At 35.5% G+C, this 23,440-nt stretch overlaps 1 protein-coding gene across 1 annotated transcript in view; it reads right to left on the bottom strand.

Annotated features, from left to right (window-relative positions):
- The window catches only part of FBN2 (fibrillin 2), a 235,238-nt gene that overhangs the window by 161,458 nt on the left and 50,340 nt on the right, over positions 1-23,440 (bottom strand). The window contains exon 6 of the mRNA XM_004420246.3: positions 5,543-5,740. Coding sequence (XP_004420303.1) covers positions 5,543-5,740 — 198 coding nt within the window. The remainder of the gene's footprint in view (positions 1-5,542; positions 5,741-23,440) is intronic.

Here is a 23,440-nt window from a genome sequence, read left to right as displayed (position 1 = left end):
CTTTGACTACATATTTAGTAGATTCAGTAATTTTTCAAAGGGAAAAAGCAATCCGACATTACAGGGTTTATTTTGTAATTGCCTAAAAGATATTTTCCTAGAAGGAAAAATAAAACTTTTATTTTTGAAGTATCCTAGACTACATAGCTATACAGAATTAACTTCTTTTAGGCAAATCAAGTTAATCATTAAAATAAAAAAGGAAATTTTAAATAAATCTTATAGAAATAATCAACCTAAACCTAGAGTGTTCTGTATAAAAACAAAAAAAACAAGCCTCAGACCTTCAAACTATGCGGGAGTTTCTACATCTTCAAAATGCTAGCATAAGCAGCTGCTAACGTCTGATTAGTTTTCCACTGCCCGGATCACACAGCTGCGTTTCTGTTCATCCCTTCAATTCAGGCACAAACTTATTATTTCTTTAAATGTTGAACTATTTCTAGTCATATGTGAGGACTTTATAGAATAAAATTAAATCTTCTGAAACTTACACCTTATATAATCACTTCAGTCCTTGTCTATTAAGGTTATAAATAACGTAACAAAGTAATAGTAATTCTAGTTTATGAACTCAGTTATTCTCCAACTTCTCCAAATAAACTTGCCCTAAAAGATTAAGCTCATTTTATTATATAAATTAGTTTTAGATGGCATATTATTTTTAGTTCATGTTCAAATGTAGAAAAATATGTGCAGTGGTATAGGCATATAAAAATAGTTCATTTAATTTATATCCATGGGAACTAAGGACGAATTCCTATTACTATATTTAATAGTGTGTGTTCTTTAACTTTGCCTATCACCAATTAGATCCATTTTTTAAATGTAAGTTCTTTTTTCTGTACTCCATAGATATTCATAGCACTTGTATTTCTATAAAAAAGAATGTCAGCCTCTAAGTACAGTAATTGAAGAATAGGTCTGTCTCTACACGGAATCTGAGAAATACAGGGTACCTTAGCAACCATTTAATCTGGTTCGATTCAGCCAGAGTACCTATTCATATGTGATACACAAAACTCAAATGTAGAATAAATGATCATCACAACAAGCCAATATTGGTAACTACTACCTGTAGGACTCTAAAGTCGTAATAAAAACAACAGAGCATGGTTCTATCTCAACAAATGTCATCATCATTTATCCCACTGTCAAAGTCAGAAAGCTAGGAGATAAACTTGGCATCTCCCTCTCACTTGTCTCACTTCATTCCATCAGTAACCAGTGCTTACTTCCCAACTATATCTCAAATCTTCCCTCTGCCTCTGCTCTGGTCTCAGCCTCCATTACATATAGCTCGTACTACTGCAGGGACCTTCTAACCGGTTTCTTTACTTCTACTCTGCCCTCCCTATAACTGATTCTCTACAGAGTAACTAAAGTAATTTTATTTAAATATAAATCAAATCAAGTACAGGTTACTACCTCAGAAGTTTCTAGACACTACCATACTGTTTTCTGGTCTATGAGTTGTTCTAGAGAAGTTTGAGACCAGTTGGGACATTCTCTTTAAAAAATACTTGCTTATTCTGTCTTTTTATGCCCATGGAATTCTCTTTTTATTAAAGTTTTGTGTCCTCCAATCTGCAGATTGAAGCAATTATCTATTTTAGAAAATTTTCCTATTTCATCTTCAAGCATTTTTTTGTTTCTTTCATCAGCTGTCTTTAGTCTGATTTTATTATGTATTAGCTTCTTTATAATTTTTGTTTATTTATTGTTCTCTGATTTTTTTGTCAAATTTGTGATTTCCTCAAGCTTAACTAACCTTTGTCATTGATTTTTTTTCAGTTTTATCTATGTTTGTATGTATATATGTATGTATTATTTGCCTCTACTGTGGGTATCTTCCTATCAGTCTACAATTCAGGAACTAACCATGCCTGCCCAGTTTCAGCTCAGATTAAACTTCTCTACTCTTTTCAAGTGCAGTCAGAATAAAGGAATTACCTCTTTCTGTATACTATCACCATCTGAAAAGAACATACACCTGCACTTGTTTTGCAGGGACTCATTTAGGGCCTGTACTGCTATTTCCTTATTCAAGTCCTTGTCCTGTGTCCTAGCTAGGTCATATAGACTCTGTTATATACGTCTGAATTCCGTTGCCTCTCACGTTCCCTGGAATGGGGCAGAAGCTCAGCATCAGTCTATTACTATTGTCAATGATAAAGCAAAAGATGGAATTTAATGAGCAAATCTCTCTTGCCATATTTGCAGATTTGAAATGTCTGGAGTGGTTAAAAAGCCTAATTCCTAAAAATTAAAATAACAAATTAATAATTACAAAAATTTTATTTTAATGTATTTTTAAAACTTTTAAATGCACCCTGTTCATTTGAAAATCTAAAAGACCCAAAGTCAAGTATTAATCTTAAATAAAATATCCCTCCAATTAGAGTAAATTCAGAAGACTGTACAGATTAAAAAAGAAGAAACTGTTTATAAGAAAATAATACAACATATGCATGTGGCAGTTTATGACACATTTAGAGTCTGTAAATATTCTTGGAAAAGGAATTAACACTACTTTCTAAACCTATAATTCACTCGTTTTATGATAGCTTAAATTTTAAGGCCTATATTAGCTCACTTTGGTCCTTTAATGAAGAAAGTACAAGACTAAATGTGGATTAGACTTAGGCATACGAGCCAGAACTGAAATGACCCTCAATATGGAAGGAGTCAAGCATCGTTATGACTGACCTCCCAGCATCCTAGAATGCATACCTTTCTGGCACTGCTATTTAAGTCCAGCAAGTCCTCATGGCAACAGTTAAAAATCAAAAATTTACTGGGTTCCTCACAACTTAATTTTTTTTTATTTTATCATTTTTTTTATAGCTTAATTTTTTTATGTATCATCTATATTCTCTATTGGCCCTCATTTTTCACACTTATTCTGTTTATTACAAGATCATTTTTCGTTCCCTCTTAAGCCATAGATAAGCTAATTCACTAATTGCATCAGCCACAGGATAACATTATGTTCAGAACTTCAGAAATGTCCTCCCTTGGCTAGTATGAACCACTTTTTAGAACCAAATTAAGCCATTTACAGTTATCATCTACCCAGCTGAAATTTATTTTTAACTGTACAAAAATTTTCAATTATCCTATAAAAAAGATCACTACCATACAAAAAGCATGACATGTATATGTCGTGGTTTATTAAGTTATTTTTTCATGCTCTTTATCTTCCAAATTAATTTGGCAGAGTATTTGGGAAACAGTCTAGGCATTTAAAGGGAGAAATGAAATCACAGTAAAATGTAGTCTTAAAATAGCCTGAACTGAGAATCAGTATTTAATTGAGAACTTTCTGACTATGCCATGATTTTGAAATAAAGCAGAACTTTTTAAACTTGCTTTTCCAGACATTTTAACCATGTGGCCAATTTCATTTTGCTCCTGTTGCTGTACTAATCTATCAGACTTTTAGGCAAATGGAGCCCAAAACTTATCTTTGCTACATAAACAAAATCCAGTAAATAAGCCTCAGACATTACTAAATCCTGAAGGACACTCAGGAAGTTTGAGATCAGATCACATATTTTTAATAATTGTGTTCAGAAAAGCTAGGCCTCTCTGACAAAATATCAAGGTAAAAAAGCTAAGTACAAATATATAGAAGATAAGGAGAGTCAATAATTTGGGATATTTTGGTTGAAGTCAAGGGCTTTTCTCAACCTGGACTATTTCTACGAAACAGTGGTTTTGGGAAGTATTTTAATCTTAATCCTGTTCATTAATTCAAAAGATATTTACTGAGTATCCACTGCACGTTAGGCACTGTTCTAGATGCCTCAGAGACATTAATGAATAAAACAGATTTCTGCCCTAATGGGAAAATAAAAAAAAATAAAGACTATAAATAAGTATATTAGAAGGTGATTAAGCACTGCAGAATAAACAAAAAGTATTTCTCAGTGAATCTTGTCAGTATTAATCTAGTAAATCTGTATAGTATTTTATCTTTAATAGTAAATTATATGGTAATCTATATACTAATCAATCTATGTAGTACATAAAAACTATATACTATATAGTATACAGTAGAATAGAAAAAATTGTTGCTTTATCAGAACTCTATATAATCAGACTGGTAGTCATATCCAAGATAAAGAATTTTACTACCCATTGTAAACAACAGATTAAAAATGACATTTAACCCAATCTCCATATTTAGGTCTGACCTGTGATAGTTATTAATCCAAGAGACACATACTCAAAAACTATTTTAAATCCACAGCTGACATGGCTTTTATATGCAATTAAATATAAAGTTGCTAATCTATCAAGTTATATGGTCATCCCTTGTGGGTATCCCTGTAGTTCTGATTTGAAAAGAGTTTAGACATAGACCATATTTTAAATATTACCTTTTATAAAACCACAAAACCAACAAAAATCTTTGAAGGCCTTTGAAGGCTCTGATACATTTATCAAATTAGGCAGAGCACTCAAATTTTATTATTCAATGAATTGAGGCTACGTCTAGGCTCCCAAAGTAGAATTCTCATTTCGGTTTTAGGACACTGGACTGGCTTTCTGCAATATAACATTTCCATGGGCTGGGCAGATAAATCTGTGCCTCTGACACTGGTTACTAACAATTTGAAAGACATCAGCTCTAACTTGGTATATGATTTAATTACAGCAAATAAATCCAACTCTCCATATCTCAAATATGAGTGATGTTTTGTGAATAACACAAAAGTAATTTTCCATGTTCCTATGATCCTACTGTCATTTGAGAACTCATTACAGAGCTCTGTTTCCAAGCTCTAAAAATAAGTTTAACACAGATAATGTTAAAGAAGTAGACAAAAATGGGTAAGAATTGTGGTGGCTGATAATTAATTAAAATAAACTATCCAGTAAATATACAAAAATTTTCAGCTACTTGGGTTGGGGTCTACTGTTGTAGCATCCTCAGGGCCCCAGTTTAGCCCTGATATATAAAGCACTTATCAAGATGTGGTTGGGAAGACTGCCTGGAGACAAGACTGTAACCAATGGGTTATAAGTGCTGAAAGAATTGCGGTCATGGATAGAGTCTACACTTTGTCTTTGAAGACGCTATTAATAACAATATCGGGCAGTTCTCTTCTCCCTGTTACCTGGGCTCAGGTTCCCACATCTTGAATGAGATTAGGAGAGAGAGAAAAAACGTTTTTCCTGGGTATTTACATGTGTAGAGTTTGAGGGCCTGTGGCAGCTGCAGTGTCATCTGGATGAAGAAATGGAAATGGTTTATCCTCTGCCTATATTAAATATTTTAAACTGTATTTTTTTATTTTCCCCAATTTCTCATATTCTCTCTCTCTTCTCCATTTATGTCAAGAGTTGAAAAATGATTATTTATTAGGCGGCTAAAAGATGAGCCGTCTCTAGTCAGGATTGCTAATAAGGCCACTCTTGGAAATGGTATTGGGTTAATGGTTACCATCCACAGTGGCAGATCCTCCAAGTGCAGTGAAAGGAGACCCAGAATCATGTGGGTGACTCTGTGTACACAGAGAGATGGCTAACTCACCTTGGCAAGCTCCAGTGCGGATGTTGGGGATGAAGCCCCGTCGGCAGGGCTGAGGCTGGGCCGGACACATCTCACAGGGGTGGCCCCAGGCCCGTCCAATGGTGGCACAGCACAGAGTCTTCGTGCAGACAATGCCTGTCAGCTGCCCTTGGCACATCTGGTTGTTGACCTGAGTGAAACATGGGCCTGTCCTGTAATCTGGAATGTGAAAGAAGATGGAAAGACAGGTTTTATGATCACCATCTTATAGCAGTACCTCCAAATACATAAAACAGAGATGATTTCTTCTGACCAAAGTGTCTGAAGACAAAAGGCCAGAGAGTTTCATTTTAAAAATTCATAATTTTTCAATCATGAGATGTACATTACAAGACTTCAATGTATTCTACACTAGACGTTGTAAATGGGTGGCTCAAGGGCAGTGTCTGGGACACAGATGTGTTTTCTTGGCCTTCATAATGTTTTCAAAGAATTTAAATTAGTAGCCAACATTTTTAAATTGGGAAATTTCACATGAAACTTGTAATTCTGGCTTTTCCTGAGAAGTTGGAAGTTCTGGCCATGCTAGGCCTGCCATGCTATACGGCAGTGGTGGAGTGAAGTGTGCCCTCTCTATGACAACACAGCTCCAGCCACCCCTTGCTCCCAGCGCTCTCCACTCGCAGATATTCCCCACCTGCGCCCTGAAGGCACCGCTTTAATAACTCCTCTTTACTTAGCAAAGATTTTCTTCTCTGACTAGGTGGACAAGAGTTCAGAAAATCAAAACAGAACCAATACAAATATATCCTTCCATATCACAAATATGTTTGGGTAATCTAGTTTGTCTATAAACATTTAGTTCTAACAATTTTATTTCTGTTTCTATGTCAGTCTGTTTAGTTCTATGTGTAGCTCATCTAGGAAGACAGTACTAATAAGGCCCATAGTCATGGATTCTTTCCAGGTAAGTTAATATTATACGATCTCTGTTCTCTAGAAGATGACTGTACCATTGTCCAGCTCTGTTATGATGATAAAAATGTTAGCAAATGTATGTCACATATGATCTATAGGCAGACTCTTCTATGAATATTAAGGACAGTCTATTTAGACTCTTGCACCTCAAAGTGTGGTTCATGGACCAGCAATATATGCATCCCTTGGAAGCTGGTTAGAAATGCTGACTCAGGCCCCACTCTAGACTCACCGAACTAGAATCTGCCTTTTAACAAGATATTCAGAAGATCCATATGCACCTTAAAGTTTAAGAAGGACCAATCTAGACTACAGGCAACTTGAAAGCTAGGCATTTCTACTCTATCCCTCTTCCTGCTATAATTTACTTTAATGAACCTTTTGGATGATCAGTATGTATTCTTTTAAGCAGAACTGAATCGTTAACTAAATAGTTTTTAATTTGAGTGTTGCTGTTACTGCTGTTTTGAGGGATACAGAAAATCAAAGAAAGGTCAGTTTCCTGAAGACTGACCAATTAAATAATTCACATTTGTTACAAAATTACAACAGAAATATGTGAAAAAGTTTTTTTTCGGCTTTCACAGAGATTGTAGGCATACAGTTTACTAACTCTTGGGAATGAAAGATGATAGTTAAGATTTCCTGATAAGCTCTAATACAAATGACATAATTCCATTTGAAGGGGAAAGCCAGAACAAGTTTATTTCAGATTTTTGTAAGAACAAAACAATCTCACATTCAAAGGAAGAAGAGTCAATAATGTTGGTAAGATTCTCATGAGAAACTGATACTGGGAAAAATCATCCTTGGATATAATTTAACATTGAAAATGCTAAGCTAGAAAGGCTTAGATATCATCTAAATGCCATAGTATGACAAAAATACAACTTAAAATCACGCAAAACTATTTTTTTTAATGAAGAATGAAGCTTTTTCATATAGAGGAAAAGAACATTTTAAAAGTTCAATATAAAGAAACAAAATGTAAAATAGGTAACTTTTTCAGCAGGCTGACTTAACATTCTGTTACTCTGCAGCTGAATTTCAATAAAAATAGCTCATTTTAATCCCTTACATAAGAACAACAGATGTGCTGGCTGCAAATCACGTTTTTGAGAAAGACAATCTTTGTAGTATACGTGTAGATACGTCAACCTTGTAAATAAGCATGCTTCCCACACCACAACTTTCCAGGTCGTAAATTTTTTAAACCTACTCTATTGTCCTTTAGACAACACGTTATTTTGCCATTTCATTAGCTATTAGACTCACAATAAATTAAATCAGCTTATAAATTCTAAAGTGGGTAAAAGTCTATTTTTCATAAAAAATATAAAACACTCATTTTTTTTGTAGATTCATAAATATATGCCTAGGTTCACATTCTGTGCACTTTTAGGTTTCCCGGAGAAAAGCCTGCATACCCTCTCTCAGAATCCCATTCTTAAGTAAACCACTTGTCAGGAAATTCATTCCTTCTTCAACTACCACAACTTCTCAAAATTATGTCCTCTTAGTCTGGTCTCTTTGGAGAAGAGGACTATTTGGACAAGAATAGCTGTTTGTCCTTTGCAAATGACCTTTCACGTTGAAGGCGCTAATGAAGCCAACCCCAACAGACCGAGTTTACCATTCCTTGTTTCTTCCTTATTTCTTTTGTCTGGATTTCCCTCCTTACAAACTGTCCTGAATTTACTTTCTTATATGATTACATTTTAGTTTCTGGTTGGCCACTGATTACTTTAAAATTTAAACTTAAAATGTTGCCTACTTATTCAAGAATTACTAACATGTAAAATACGAACAAATATTAGATATTGAAAAGGGATTTAAATTTCTTGATCAGATTAAAACGTTCTGTCCCAAACTTTACTAGCATTTTAATTATGGTCAAAGAGTCCTAAAAGACCTTAACTAAATGTTATTGACCATGCATTCTCTTCATTAAGATTTCACTGTGGGTAAAATATTATTGTATACCATGCTAGCCACTCACAGTCAAGGGCATACTTGCAGTGTGTTAGCAAAGTATAGAAGGAAAGAACTGCTTATCATTTGGTATGCTGGAGCCAGCGGGTTGGAAATGGATATTTTCCTCATGACTATATAACCAAGAAAATGTTAAAAATTAGCCTGTGAAACAAAAATATTGCTGTTTTGATTTCCTAATATCTAAGTGCAATATAGCATCTTAATTTGTTTTAAAAATTTCACTTTTATTCACATTAAGTTAATATAACTAGAGATGCTAAACAGTGTCAGATAACCAAAGTTCAGCATTATTGTTGTTTGGACAACCAGACAACCTTTAGACAGGTTTCTGGAAAACAAAGACAGAAATAGGTCTGGTGGATGATTTTAGGTTGAGGGAGAAGGGTTTTTGTTGTTGTTGTTGTCGTTATTTTTTGCTTATTTTTGTTTTGTTTTGTGGAAGAGACAAGCATTTCTAAAAGCCAGTGAGAATAACCCAATTGAAAGAGAGGGCTTATGATTACCAGAAAGAATAATAATTTCTAGTATAAGATCCCTGAGGAGTCAGGCTGAGAATGAGACCAGAATTTGTGTGTGGGAGTTATCCTTACATAGGAGAAGAAAAGCACTTCTCTCGTAGCCTGGGGGAAGAAGGGCAGGATGCGCAAAGATGTAGGCATATTTACATAGTAGAGGGAAAATGAACAATGTCCTCTCTCATATCTTCTATTTTCTTTGTGAAACAGGAAGTGGGACAATAGGTGTTCGGTAGGGGTTGGCTGGGGTGTCAGATCTCTGAGGTTAACTGAGATGGCACTGCAGATACCCGGAAAGGAACCTGACCTGAGAACCCAGCAGATGCCCAGGTGATATCCAGGGCCTCTCTATGATGGATGAACAAGATGAACTTATGGTGGGACCAATCTGCCTGTTTTGTGATTTTTCCAGGTGTTCTCGGCAGCTGAGAGGGTCATTCAGAGATTAGGGTTCATCTAGAGTTAGGGTTTTGTCTGTCAGATGTGAAAAAAAATTCAGAATGGCAAGGGAGTTTAGGGTATTGTTAACACATAGTTTAAAATTATAGACCATGGAATCTACGGTGGATGAAATGGAAAGTGAGAAAAGGAGAGAACTGATAGATTAAGAAGTGAGAGAAAGCAGTGTCCACATGAGGCTCCACACGAGAAGGGAAAATAGTCACAGTGACAGCAATACATCAGCTGCCCATGTGGCTGTAACATCATTTATTTCACTGTCAGCAGACTCAGTTGCAGTATACAGCATAGATTATACGCTGCATAATTTAGGGAAGCTATCCACATATACTGTAATGTAAACATCATGGAGTTGTGCAATGGGATGATCCTCCTAGAGACCCTTATACTGTAACTGCATGTCAAACAATGTCATAAGATATCCAGAATTCCCTCCATTCCCACTTTAGTATAAAAAGAACGCCTGATCCTAGAAAGTATATGAAAATTCATAGGTGGGATTTCCTATCAAGTTGCACAGTCCTTGGAGTTAGACAAGAAGGCATTTCCATTCTCAAGAACCAAAGAAACGCAACATGTAATCAAGTGATCACCTGTGTGGGAGCTGCAGACATGCATGAGTATAATGAAGAATTGCCCAATGTGCATAACTTGAGTCCAACGATCCTGGCCTTGTAACCATCTCCTTTGAGTAATGGGGTTTTTGACATAGCAATTAAAAATTAGGTTTAGTTCATCTTATTACAGTTATAATTGAGAATCTAGTCAGTGTGCCAGCTGAAATCGCAGATCATGCTGATATAACTAGAGCATGCAGAGAAAGCAACCCCCAAAATTATATGGGACAATATAGTAGTTTCCTTAGTTTCAATAAAATTTGCCTGAATGTCTGCAGATCCAGACTTCATGCCAGGTCTAAACACTTAGAGTTAAATAACTGAGAGGGTAATAGTCTTCCCTGATGGAAACACATCTGTCCACCTCAGGAAATTTTAGAACTGAGTATAGAAATGTTTAAGAGAATCAAAGCCATTAAATTAATATTTTTGCTTTAAGGAATCTGTGCAAAAATTATGCACCTGTAATGTTTAATGGCACTTGGCCCATTCCATTAGATTGCCTTGTAACCACAATTTAAAATAAATTATTATTATTATTATTTTTTGTGAGGAAGATCAGCCCTGAGCTATCGTCCATGCTAATCCTCCTCTTTTTGCTGAGGAAGACCGGCTCTGAGCTAACATCTATTGCCAATCCTCCTCCTTTTTTTTTTTCCCCCTAAAGCCCCAGTAGATAGTTGTATGTCATAGTTGCACATCCTTCTAGTTGCTGTATGTGGGGTGCGGCCTCAGCATGGCCAGAGAAGCGGTGTGTCGGTGCGTGACCGGGATCCGAACCCCGGCCGCCAGTAGCGGAGTGTGTGCACTTAACTGCTAAGCCACGGGGCCGGCCCTAAAATAAATAATTAAATAACTATTTAGAGTTGTGATTTTTAAGTTAAAATGTGACTATGCTCATAAACAGAACTGGATCACTTAAGTGAACTTCAGGTTTTTATAAGTTTGAGTATTTATACATTTAGCTTTTAATTATCTTTATTAGAGTTATTTGAGTACTTGCAAAGGTTTTTAAGTTGCTCAATTGAAGTACGTAAGAAAGATATTGGATGTATTTAACAGATAAAAGCAGTTTAAAAGGTATGGAATTGTTTCATTAACTAAGTATGAAAATGGAACCAAATATTATTTAAAGGCCTCTTAGTGTGACTACTAAAATCTGCTAGATTTATTAACAGATTAGTGATATTTATAAGTTGAATTTAAAAGCTCAAGGAATATACCCTAAAGAATTGAAAGGAGGGACTTGAAGAAATATTTGTGCACCCATGTTCATAGCAGCGTTGTTCACAATAGCCAAGAAGTGGATGCAACCCAAGTGTCTAACAATGGATGAATGAATAAACAAAATACACACAATGGAATATCATTCAGTCTTAAAAAGGAAGGAATTCTGACACATGCTACAAAACAGATAAACCTTGAGGACATTATTCTAAGTGAAATAAACCAGTTACAAAAGAAAACAATATTCTATGGTTCCACTTATATGAGATACTAGAGTAGTCAAATTCATAGAGACAGAAAGTAGAATGGTGGTTGTCAGGGGCTGCAGGGAGGGGACTACGTGGTTAGTGTTTAATGGATAAAGAGTTTCAGTTTTGCAAGATTAAAAGAGTTCTGTGGACGGATGGTGGTGATGGTAGCATAACAATGCGAATGTACTTAATACCACAGAGCTGTACACTTAAAAATGGTTAAGATGGTAAATTTTATGTTATGTGTACTTCACCACAATTCAAAAAAATTTTTTTAAAGTTCAAGGAGTGACCAGGGTTTTGAAATTATATTTAAATAAAGCAAACGAATTTTTAACACAAAAATAAACTGTGAATCTTTTTCATACAGAATCATCATTGAGGACACTGAAACATCCCCCTGCGACACTCACCACTTGCCTTCTGATGGATATTTATGTTGTTTACAGTTGATTCCAAGTGCACACAATGCTGTGTGGGTATCCTTGAACATATTTATTGACTACATACTTTGGCTTTCTGTAAGGTAAATTCCTAGCACTAGAATTGCTGGGTCAAGTTTCCAGTTTGAAAAATATTCAAATTGATACTCTCTGAATAGGTGGGACCAATTTATACTCTCAACAGGAGTACAGAAGAGAGGCTGTCTCCTCACACCCTCTTCAACACTGAGTAGCAGCAAATGGTTTAATTTTTATTTATTTAATGGGTGAAAAACGGTATCTCACTGTTGTTCTTGAATTATGACAGCAACTCACTGTCCCTATTTATTGACAACCAAGGGAAGAAAATTAACTCTGTGGCAGGCACTTGACCTTTTCTATAAACTATCTCCTTTTATTCTGAAGTGCTAAAAAAGTATTTTTGCCATTTTTATAAGTGAAAAAATTAAAAGTCAGAGATTAAGTCACATGTGGAGAATCAAAGAGCTAGAACAAAGTGAAGCTGATACTGGACTTGGAGATCTACCCCACTCCAAAGGGCCACACCATGCATGCTGTGTTCATTAAACGCGAAACACGGATCATACGCATGCTCAGCTTTTGAAGTTCTGCCTTCCCCTAACAGACTTTTACCATTTTAATGAATATTGTCACCCCCAAGTATAATCTCCTAACTCCCAATTTGGAAGCGCAGTCTTGCTTTGCTTCTGGTTTCTCCCAAAGATGAGTCTCCATCTAGCCATGTTATATTAGGGAGAAATTTTCTCCCTGAACATTGAGAGAAACATTAAAGACTTTTCCTTCTGCAAATAGATGAATAATTATTTTAATTACCGCAGTTGCACTACATTTTGTTTCTAACATAATACCATTATTTATCTCAGTGGAACGTGGACTCAGTAAAGGACTCCGTTCACCATCCTCTACAGTCTTTCAAAGCACAAGGCTAGTGCTGACATCAAAGGGCTCTTGAAGAATGAAGAGGCAGGGAAGATAATTAGGTGCTGGCCAATGATGCAAACAAAATTGCTATCTTTGATGTCACGTTTCATAAGGATGAAGACCATCAAAGATGTGGTCCTAAAATTGATGGCCTATGATCTTCAAGTGCACTCTCCCAAGAGCAAAACCAATTAATTTACTTTAAGGACAACAAAAAATGCTGAAGATTAAAAACTAACAAGATTATTTAAGCAGAAGAATATTTGAAGAAGATATTTTTTCTTTTGAAAAGATAAGTTTTTTGAAGAAGAAATTTAAAAGACAAAAATACTTTGTTATGAATTAATAAGGGGGCCAGAAAGATAAGTGATTAACACAAACGATGGATCATACACAAGCCAAATCAACCAAGTACCAAATTTTATGGTATTTAGGAAAAACAAATAGTATACTTAAGTAGCAATGAATAATTCCAGGGAAAAGTGACATGTACTCACAAAACATTTATTCATTATCAATAAAGTCAGAAATAGAATAAGTGGAAACAAGTGCTTGAACATATCTTACATATCCCTTGGTCCAAACACAATGAAGTCACAAGACTGGATTACAGTAGCAGTGAATAAAATGTTAGACACAATTTGCTGACAGAGCCTTTATACAATAATATGGATTCAATGTACTATTCTCTTATTGAAATTTCTGCCTAAATCAACTCCTCCCGAGCCATATAAGCAGACATTTACATGTTACTGAGTCAATCAAACCTAATAAGTCACACTCTTCCCACGAAACATGATGTACTACATGATCGAAAAACAAAAGCCCCTCTCTGTGATTCTGTCCTGACATATGGCTTTCGGTATAACATCTAGCTAGAGGGGCTGGGATTTCTCCTGAAGAGAGAGCAAATGCCATGTCATTCGTTATTTGGATTTTAATTATTTGGGAGTTTTAGGGAAATGCTAAAGAGCAAGGAAGACCATACATCGTATGGCCTTCTAAGAGGACATGGGTAGCATCTATCAATGGATCTATTTGACTTGCAAAGGGGGAGGCCCTGCCTCTGTGACTTGCTGCATGAAGAACAGCAGGTGGTCAACAGATCCCGCTGGCACTGGTGGTCCAGCATGGGTGGTGGTCTCCACTGGTGAAGTGAATCATTCCTGGCTCTCTGACTGGAGTCTTATACCTGTTCCTTATACATAAACACGAGGAGAGGCTCAAGAGCAAAGAGATCACCCTGTGACAGCTCAGCAGAAAGGTTACGGTATTGAGATATCAGCTCAGCAAAATAAAACTGACCAAATCTTACACAGCCTGCAAGTTTGTAATTACTGGAGAAACCCATGTAGCCTAACTGGTATTGGTACTGAGGGAATTTGCTTCATGAATAGACAAACACAAATTAAAGACTAAAGTCTTTCTTTGGTTCAGGAAAGTAAACCCTTTCAATATTCAGACTGAACAGAAGAATGGAAAAACGAATGGTCACTGCTTCAAGCTAAATTAGTTGTCTAGAGGATCAGATGGAAGAAATAGCTTACAGCACAGAGCAACATTTCTAGGAAATTAATATCATAAGTAAAAGATGAGACTCTGAGGACAGAGACTAGAGACCAGAATGTGAATAATAGGAATTCCAAAATAAGATTGAAAAAAATAGAGAATAAAGAATTAATAGGAAAAAATTTCCTAAGCGTAAATAAGAAGCAGCTTTACATTTTCTGGTTAAAATGACTCATGGTGTCCTAGACAAGAATAATGAAAAAAAGATATACCCAAAAAAAGAGGCTCATGAAATGTCTGAAGCTCTAAACACTAAGACTACCAGGCAAAAAAATATCTTTCCATTTCCAGAGAGAAAGAACAGGCTACCCACAAAGAAGATGAAATATCCTAGCATTAGTTTCATCATTTGTAGTATGGAGAGTTAAAATACAGTGAAACATTTACAGGTTATTAATTTGTAATTTTTGAGAAAGGATTCTTGAAACAAAAGAGCCATATGACAAGATAAAATTGAATAACAGCCTGAAATAAAGTGAGGAATTGGGGGTTGAGGGAGGCATTTGCCATAATCAGAACTTGTAAATAAGGTATTCTTAAGATCTCAACTTGGGACTGGCATATGTGAACAAGTAAAATGTCTTGGGAGTAAGAGGAATAGGTATTACTTAATTTCGATGGTATACAAAAGTTATAAGAGAGGAATAGAGGTTTCAAGGTAATGGTGAAAGATAGGAAGGTAATCACTAGTTTAAAAAAGAATATAATAGAATTTCTTAATTAAGGAAGAAGGGCAGTGGAAGTAAAGGAGTGAAATATAACTGATTAAGCAAAAAATTATAATAAAGATGAAAAGAGAAAAAAACCACAAAATATAATGACATATACATAAAGTAAAATAGTGGGAATAAACCATATATCGGAATCACAATAAAATATGAGTATGCTTAGTTTTTAATCATCCAAATAAACCATTTAGATATGATTAAAGTAAGAAAATTCAGCTCTATTCTCTCCATAAGAAAACCACCAAAATGAAATGATAAAAAAGAGTGGAAAACAGAAGGACACAGAAAAATCAGGGAAAATATAAATGAAATAAAGCAGAAGTAGCAATAATCAATATCAGATAGAATGGAATTCAAGGACAAAAAGCATTAAGTGAGTCAAAACAGAATATTATATAAGGTAAAAAGTTACAATTCATTAAGAAGATATAAGATTTATACACTAAAAGTACAGCAAAATACCAAGAGCAAAGACTTCTAGAAATATAACGAGAGCTTAAAGATATGGGAGAGCTCTTTTGAAATTTGACAGATCAAGTAGACAAAAAATAAATAAGAAGAACACAATCAAATAGCTTGCCTTAATAGATGGATTTATAATTTTGTACCATAGAAACAGAAAATGTGATATTCTTCTTTTGTTTTCATGGAACATGTATTAAGGTGATCAAATACTTGGTCATAAACATACCATTATTTCAGTTAGAGTCAACAGATCCCTGGGGTATCTATGGAATATTTTCTTTTCCACAGTGTGAAAGTCTGAAACTTGCCACAGCTCCTTGCACAGAAGGATTTTAAGCAACGTGGCTGATGACATTTACCAGAAAAGAACACCTTGTGTTCTTTTTTTAAAGGGATCACAACCAACTGTTTAAACTGTAGAATCTGTGACATAAAATTGAGTATTTTCGAGAAAGAAATTTTAGCAGTTATAAAATGTCACACCAATGTGGTTTGTGATAATCTATAGCTGTGCTGTCCAAAACAGTAGCCACTAGCCACATGTGGCTTTCTAAATTTAACCTTTAAAATTAAATTAAATTAAATAAACATTCAGTTCCTCAGTCACACTAGCCACATGTCAAGTGCTTAAGAGCCACATGTGGTTAGTGGCTACCATACTGGCAGCACAAACATTTCCATCATCTCAGAAAGCTCTACTGATGCACATCGGAGTAGCTGTCTCCCAACATCGCGGGGAAATGGCAAATGAGACAGCATTTGGTGTTGAGGCAACAGTTCTTTAAGAGGGTATGTTTGAAACTATAAATCATTCCTATCCCTTTTTAATGCCTACCATGAAGTCTGTGCAGTGCATTATACCCATCATTTAAGGTTATCTGTATAATAACCTTATTTGGTTGGCACAAATAGCTTTCATTTACAGATAATGATGCTGGGCTTAGGCAGGTTAAATAAAATTGCCCGAAGTCACAGATGGTGCATAACAGAGCTGGAATTTGAATGACAAATGTATCTGACACCAAAACTCATGTTCTTAACCACCAAAATCTGCTACCTCCCAGCAGCACTGATCATCATGGGGGGAGGGAGGCGGGGGTTCCTGTGTTTGATCCGTGGTTCTTGCTCTGCATTAAAGCCCCTTTTCTGTATACATTTATTCTTTCCCTGGTTTTAAGACTGTAACCCCTTTATTCAGCTAATAAATGAAGCCTGGCTTATTAAATGCTTCACTGGCCGCTTTGATATGCCTCCAAAGAGAACCACCATGGCTCAGGTGGCTGCATGTCTGCCTGGATTCCCCTACTCTCAGCGTGCAAGTACTTCTCAGCTATGGAAATTCTCAGCAGGCACACTATGGCATTATATAGCCCAACCAACTTGGAATCATATCAGCATCTTAGCTTCTGTTCTCTGAGTAGATGGACTACAAACAAGTGTCACTTCGACGCTGGGAGAGGTTGCAGTGCTGGGATTGCAGACAATGCTGAACAAGTGTCTAAGAAGCCAGACATAATATCTACAGAAGGCAAAACTTATTGCTCAGGGAACTTCCAAAATAATCTGCAGAATTAGGTCAGCGCTGGGCTTTGTTGCCAGCTTCCCAAAAGGTATCCAGACCATTCTAGACAAACTATACAAAAGTATTTTGAGCAATGTAAAGTATTATTTAAATTTTAATTAACTTCAATAACAACTTTTAGAGACAGAACACTCTTAGAGATTATTTGATCTGATCACGCAACTAAGAGATGAGGAAATAATGTTCCAAAAATTTCAGCAACTGGCCCCAAGTCAAAAGGATTTGACTAATAGCTTAGGCCCCCTGACTCATTCTCTTGCAATATTCAACATAAAATGGTAATTTGAAGCTACAACTATAGACTCTGGAATGTCAAGGGCTTTTCACGACAAAATACACCTGCTGAGTTGAGATCCAGAAATATGCTCTAATTCAGTTATTTCCCAATATGTGGTCAACGGAACACCAATTCCACAGAATATTAGGAGTATTATGTCAAAAAAGGATTCTGTGGTCAAATAGTTTGAACAAAGACAGAATTTGTGTGTGCGTGTGTGTGTGAAACTACACAACTTTCAGGAGCCCTTAATGTCCTTATGTGCCTTATTAACTGCCAAGAGGAGGCTATGGGAGGCAATGTTCAAAATTTATTTGCTCATAAAATGTTTTTATTCAATAGCATTCCTCAAGACTAGTGTGGGATGAAACACACTTTGGCAAACACTTACCTAACTTTATCAGCAGATCAGTCCCCTGTCCTATCCTCAAACATGGCTGCCTGAAATCAATTTAATAAAATATCTTTTGAGCAACTGGCTTTCCTCCAGATGACATCACCGCTACCATAAATATCAGAGAGAACCTTAGAAACTTGTGACATGATTATAATACTCAGACTTGCTTAGCTGTTGCCAAACTATTGTCTAAACTACTAATAGTATTGAAAGTATTTATAAGTGATCACTGTTCAGAGGTTTTCTGTTTCCTTGCATTACTCTTCTTTATACCAAAGGTCACATCCATTCTTCTAGGGTCTAAAATCTGAATTCCCATAATTGGTGATGGAAAGCACACGGTCCCATATTCCTGTGTAGGATTTTGTCAGCAATGTAAGGCAGAGGAAATAGTGACATGTATAGAGAAAGAGATAGAGTAATATTATATCACTACTGTAAATACATTACATATTTTAACTTTTCTGATCATCAAAACACCACCATGACATAGGTATTCTTATAATGCCCATTTTAGAGATGAGGAAACTGAGGCACAGGGGAGTTAGGTAACTTGCCCAAAGTCACAAAGATGAACCAGGAGAAAAAGATGTGATCAAGATTCACACAATTAGCTTTCTCAAATTTCTCTTTAAAGCTACTAATGGTAATGAGGTGAGATATCTATGTTTACTCCACTTGATATTGAGATTTTCAAGGAGTTTATCTTCCATTTGGAAACCTCCACAGGTAAACTGTCATATTTTGCAGCTCTAGCATTATATGCAGACAGAAGCACTTAGCATAGTGGTTAAAAGCACAGGATGGCAGGCAGACAGTTCTGGATTCACAACCAGAGGCCAGCTTCACAAATTTCTTGCCCATAGTCTTGAATAAGTTATTTAACTAGTTTCCTTACTTGTAAAATGAATATAACAAGAGAACTTTACTTATAGCTTAGGATGTAGATGTGTGCATGTCATGAGAGAAAAATCTCAAGTGCTTAGCACAGTGCCTGGCTTTTAATAAATGCTCAGCACCTAGTAGCTGTTCTTATTATTGTGGCTATTTTAGCTACTAATAAACATTTTAGAGCACTCTCTAGTTTACAACACACTTTCTTATGATTTATCTCTCTTTACGGCCACTACGGTGACATTGCAAGGTGAAGGATGAGGGAGGCAGAAAAGCCTACACAAACCTCACTGTGGCTTTGTTCCTCATAATTATATATGAATACAATTTTCTTGGATGTGAAAGCTGGAAGAAACCACTTAAATGGATAGCAGGATCCTTCCAAGAAATAATACACTTCCTTACGGAGTTATTTTGTCTGTTATTCAAGCTCCCTCCAAGATCTGTTTGGAATCAAAGCCAGCTTTCACAGCCTGAAAATTAATACTGTGCAGCCAGAAATAAATTATTTTGCAAAGAGAAATACCAGACCCACATAATTTTTACTAAGGGAAAAAAATCTCCTTTTTACCTCGCCAGAAAGTACAATGGACAAATATAAAAGCACGACGTTTATCCATTTATGTGGTCTGTAAAAGAGAGCACCCTTTTTGATTCATGACTCTCAGCCTTTATTCCAGCAATACTGCTCTGGCCTGGCAAGAAAAGTACCGTCATCAATCTGTAATTAGCCATGACATTATCTGGTTTTCAGATTGTCTGTTTCTACCTGCAGCCTCTATCTCCTGGCCAGGAGACTATGCCTTGTGCCACTGAGAGCAGGCCCTCAGTAGGGAGGAATTAAGGCACAGAATACAAGGAGATTGTGTCTGAGCTTATGGGAGAGGCTCAGACTGCCTAACGATGAACATCAAAGGAAATTCCAGGTAATCATCCACATGTTTCCAAACTTCGCTAACATTCCACATGTAAAAAAACATCCTGATGCCTAAGCAAATTTTAAAATTTCCAACCAGATGTTTGCTTGGTTGAGTATGTGTCTCTGATTGCCTTCAAAAATTAGAAGATTGTGATTCTTATTATTTTATATTACCTACTTATACCTTCTGTCCCTAATTAGTAAAGGAAATCAAACAAAATTTTCTACCGGAAAAAACATCTTCCTCGAGTTTCTATAAATATACTCACACATTTCATATTATCATTTTTGGTACATAGTGTAAAGGTTGAGCCTATCATATTTTTACTCAGTAAGCAAGTTGTTCCAATTCCTAGGTAACTAAAGAATGCTTATCTTAATATATAGACAGGAAATAATAAGTTCCATAGGGTTTCCTTAATTAATCATACTTTTTGAGGGCAAATTAAACTGTTTACCAAAAAGGCTCTATTTTAATTCCCCATAAGTTCTAACAGCTGAGATCCACAGGACTGCTATAACACTGTGTTCAATATTGTTCATTCTAAAGCTGGACTCCCAGCAAAAATGGATATACAGAGTTCATGAAAATCACAGTCAAAATATATTTGGAGCTATGTAGAGGAAATGTGAATATGTTTGGCCTGTCCTACATCCAAACCTATTTCCCATTCAGGAGAAATCTCCATTGTGTGAGCCTTAGTGGGAGGAACTGATGCAATGACACATATTTAGAAGTTTTTCTCGACAGCAAAGGCAGCAAAGGACTAACTTGGGACTAACGAGCCAAGACCTCAGCCGAGTTTTCTGCTGGTAGCTTCCCTTGGCTCTTATCTATTCTCCAAACCTGACTCCTCAGATTGCCTATAGAGTCTATATCTACCCAATGCTTTTCCATTGCATTCTTTTTGTTATTATTTTTAATTCAGTGAGCCAGATTTGGTTTCTGTCTTTTGCAACCAAGACCCCTAACTAATTCAGGTGGCACCCCATTCACAATGGAAATTTTAAATTAAGTTTCAAATGTTAGCTAAAATTTAAGGGCTGCACATAATTTTTTCCATTTGTATTCTTGTAGGTAAGGAGTGAGGTTCATAGGCAGCTATCATTCTTTGCCTATACGGTCTGAGTTCTGATCAGAATTTTAGAAGATTGATATATTAATATTATGCACTAGGGTCCCAATTTTTTAATCTTTCCATGTCACCTGCAAAATTAATAACTAAGATGTTTAAATGAGGCTAATCCTTACAAAGGTACACATGGTTATTTTACTAAAGATTCTTTGTAATCATTATAACGTGAAAACCTGCTCTTGTCTAATTCATACTAACTTGCCAAGATGTGAGACCAACCATGAGGTTTCTGAAAGATAGGAACAAGAAATTAGATGGGCTGCACTGATTTAGAGTTGACACGAATAAAAAGCACTTTATGAAAGGTGACATCCAACAAGTTATGGAGAGAACACATACTGGCTGAAAATGAGATCCAGTCTTTTGGAAAACTACCTGGGACTGGCTGACTCTAACTTATCTTGGAAGAGGTTGACAGTCCCAAAGCAGTCTGTTACATTTGGGGCAGCAGACGCAGGAAAGCTTAAAGTCTGCCCATTTCCAAGTTCTGAATTTTCACTAATTCTACATTAAAACCTTAATGAACAACTTAAGACAGGTAAGTTCATGGGATACATAAAATATAATGACTTGAAACTCATAAAAGTATTCCAAGCATTGAAAAATGAGATGCCTGAGGGGTAAAGCATCAGGGGATTTTAACATTTTGTATGAATTGATGGTTCTTAAAACATTTTATTTTAACTGATAATAGCTGGAAAAAATTTAAAAGTATATAGTAATTCTCTTCAACAACATAATCCTCTTTAAAGAGTAGACGAATCTGGCTGCCAGTAGAGGCTACTTAACAGCATTTCAATCCTTCTATCGTGTGTGACTTGACTGCTATGAGGTAACATTTTCCACTACATATGTGATGGAAGTCTGTGAGTGATTGGGCTGTCTAAAATACTCCCAGATATTGAACTGCGTATGGAATGGGCAAGGTGTAGGAGTGGGAGAAAAACTAATTGTTTAATGTAGAAGTTTGTTTGATTTTTTTTTTAGATTTTCATAGAATTACAGGTTTTTTTCATACTGTTATATTATCTGTACTTGAGTACATTCATTTTTGTTCATATTCTCTCTCTCTCAGTTATTTTAGTTCTTTTTAAGTTATTATTACTTAAGCATTAAACAAAGAATATTTATTATTTTAACATACCTAGAAATTAGATACTTTTAAGCAGAAATAATAAGAAAAGAGATTAGTAAAAGGAATTAGTTAAAGCTGAATTCTCCTATGTAAGAAAAATCACCATCACCAAAACTTCAAAGACAAAACAACAGTCTAAGAGCAGATAGCTGAACCATAGAAATATACACACACACAAACACATACACACCCACAAACACATATATAACACATATAGACACTAATTCTGTTTATGGCACATGTATGTATATACAAATACACACATACATACATGTGCCATAAACAGAATTAATGTCTAGGATATATAAATGATGCATACAAATCAACATGTAAAGACAAACACCTTTGGAAAAACAGAAAAAAATATTACCAAACAATTCACAGAAGAGAATACAAATGGTCAATAAATATATGAAAAGATGTACAAACTTATCCTCAGAGAAACAAAATTAAAACAATGAGGTATCATTGAATACACATCACACAAGCCAAGAAATGTGGCAAGCACTATTCTAAGAACCTTATATATTTTACATCATTTAGTCCTTATGAAAACTTGGTGAGACATGACTTTTATTACCCTCATTTTACAGATGAGCAAAGTGAGGCACAGACAGGTTAGGTAATATCCCAAGGTTAATGAGCTAGTAAGTGGCAGTCCATGAAGCCCAACTTCTCAACCCAACAACACCAAGTTTTGGATAATACTGGATAAGATTGTACTGGTTAAGAGAGGACCGTGTTAGGTCCGAAGCAAACTGTTTTGGGGAGCAATCTAACAATACTTAGTAAATTGAAGATGCTTACGTACAATCTTGTTTAGTCAAGAGAAACTCTTGCATATATGCGTAAGGAAACATTTTTTAAAAAGCTCATCATAGTACTTTTTATTGGGAATATGAGAAAGAATATAAATGTCTATCGGTAAAAGAATGGATAAGTAAATTGCTTTACATTTATGCAATGGAATACTGCACAGTAGTTAAAATGAATAAACTAGTTCTATAAGTATTAACTTGGGAGGATCTCAAAAACAATGTTGAATGAAAATAAATTGGAGAATACACAGAGACTGACAGCATTTATGTTTGTTAAAAATGTAAAACAATGACACATATTGTTAATGTAGACACCGAATATAGCAAATGTATAAAGAGCACGAACTAAATACACTACAAGTTCATGACAGTGGTTACCTCTAGTAAAGGATGGGAAAGGGGAATGGAAAGCACATAGGGGATATCAGTTTTATATGTAAAGTTTTGTTTCTTTTAAAAAAGAGAAGAAGAAAGAGCAAGAAGTGATCTGAAGCAATTTTTTTAAAAGTTAGTTTTCTTTTCATTTGGCGGTATGCACATGAAAGGTTTCTTAAAATGTCCTTTATTATATT

Source organism: Ceratotherium simum, chromosome 4 (assembly GCF_057802395.1).
Source record: "Ceratotherium simum simum isolate JZ-2026a chromosome 4, ASM5780239v1, whole genome shotgun sequence".
NCBI lineage: Eukaryota > Metazoa > Chordata > Mammalia > Perissodactyla > Rhinocerotidae > Ceratotherium > Ceratotherium simum.
Note: the sequence above shows the minus strand (reverse complement) of the source record. Positions and strands in the feature narration are given on the sequence as shown.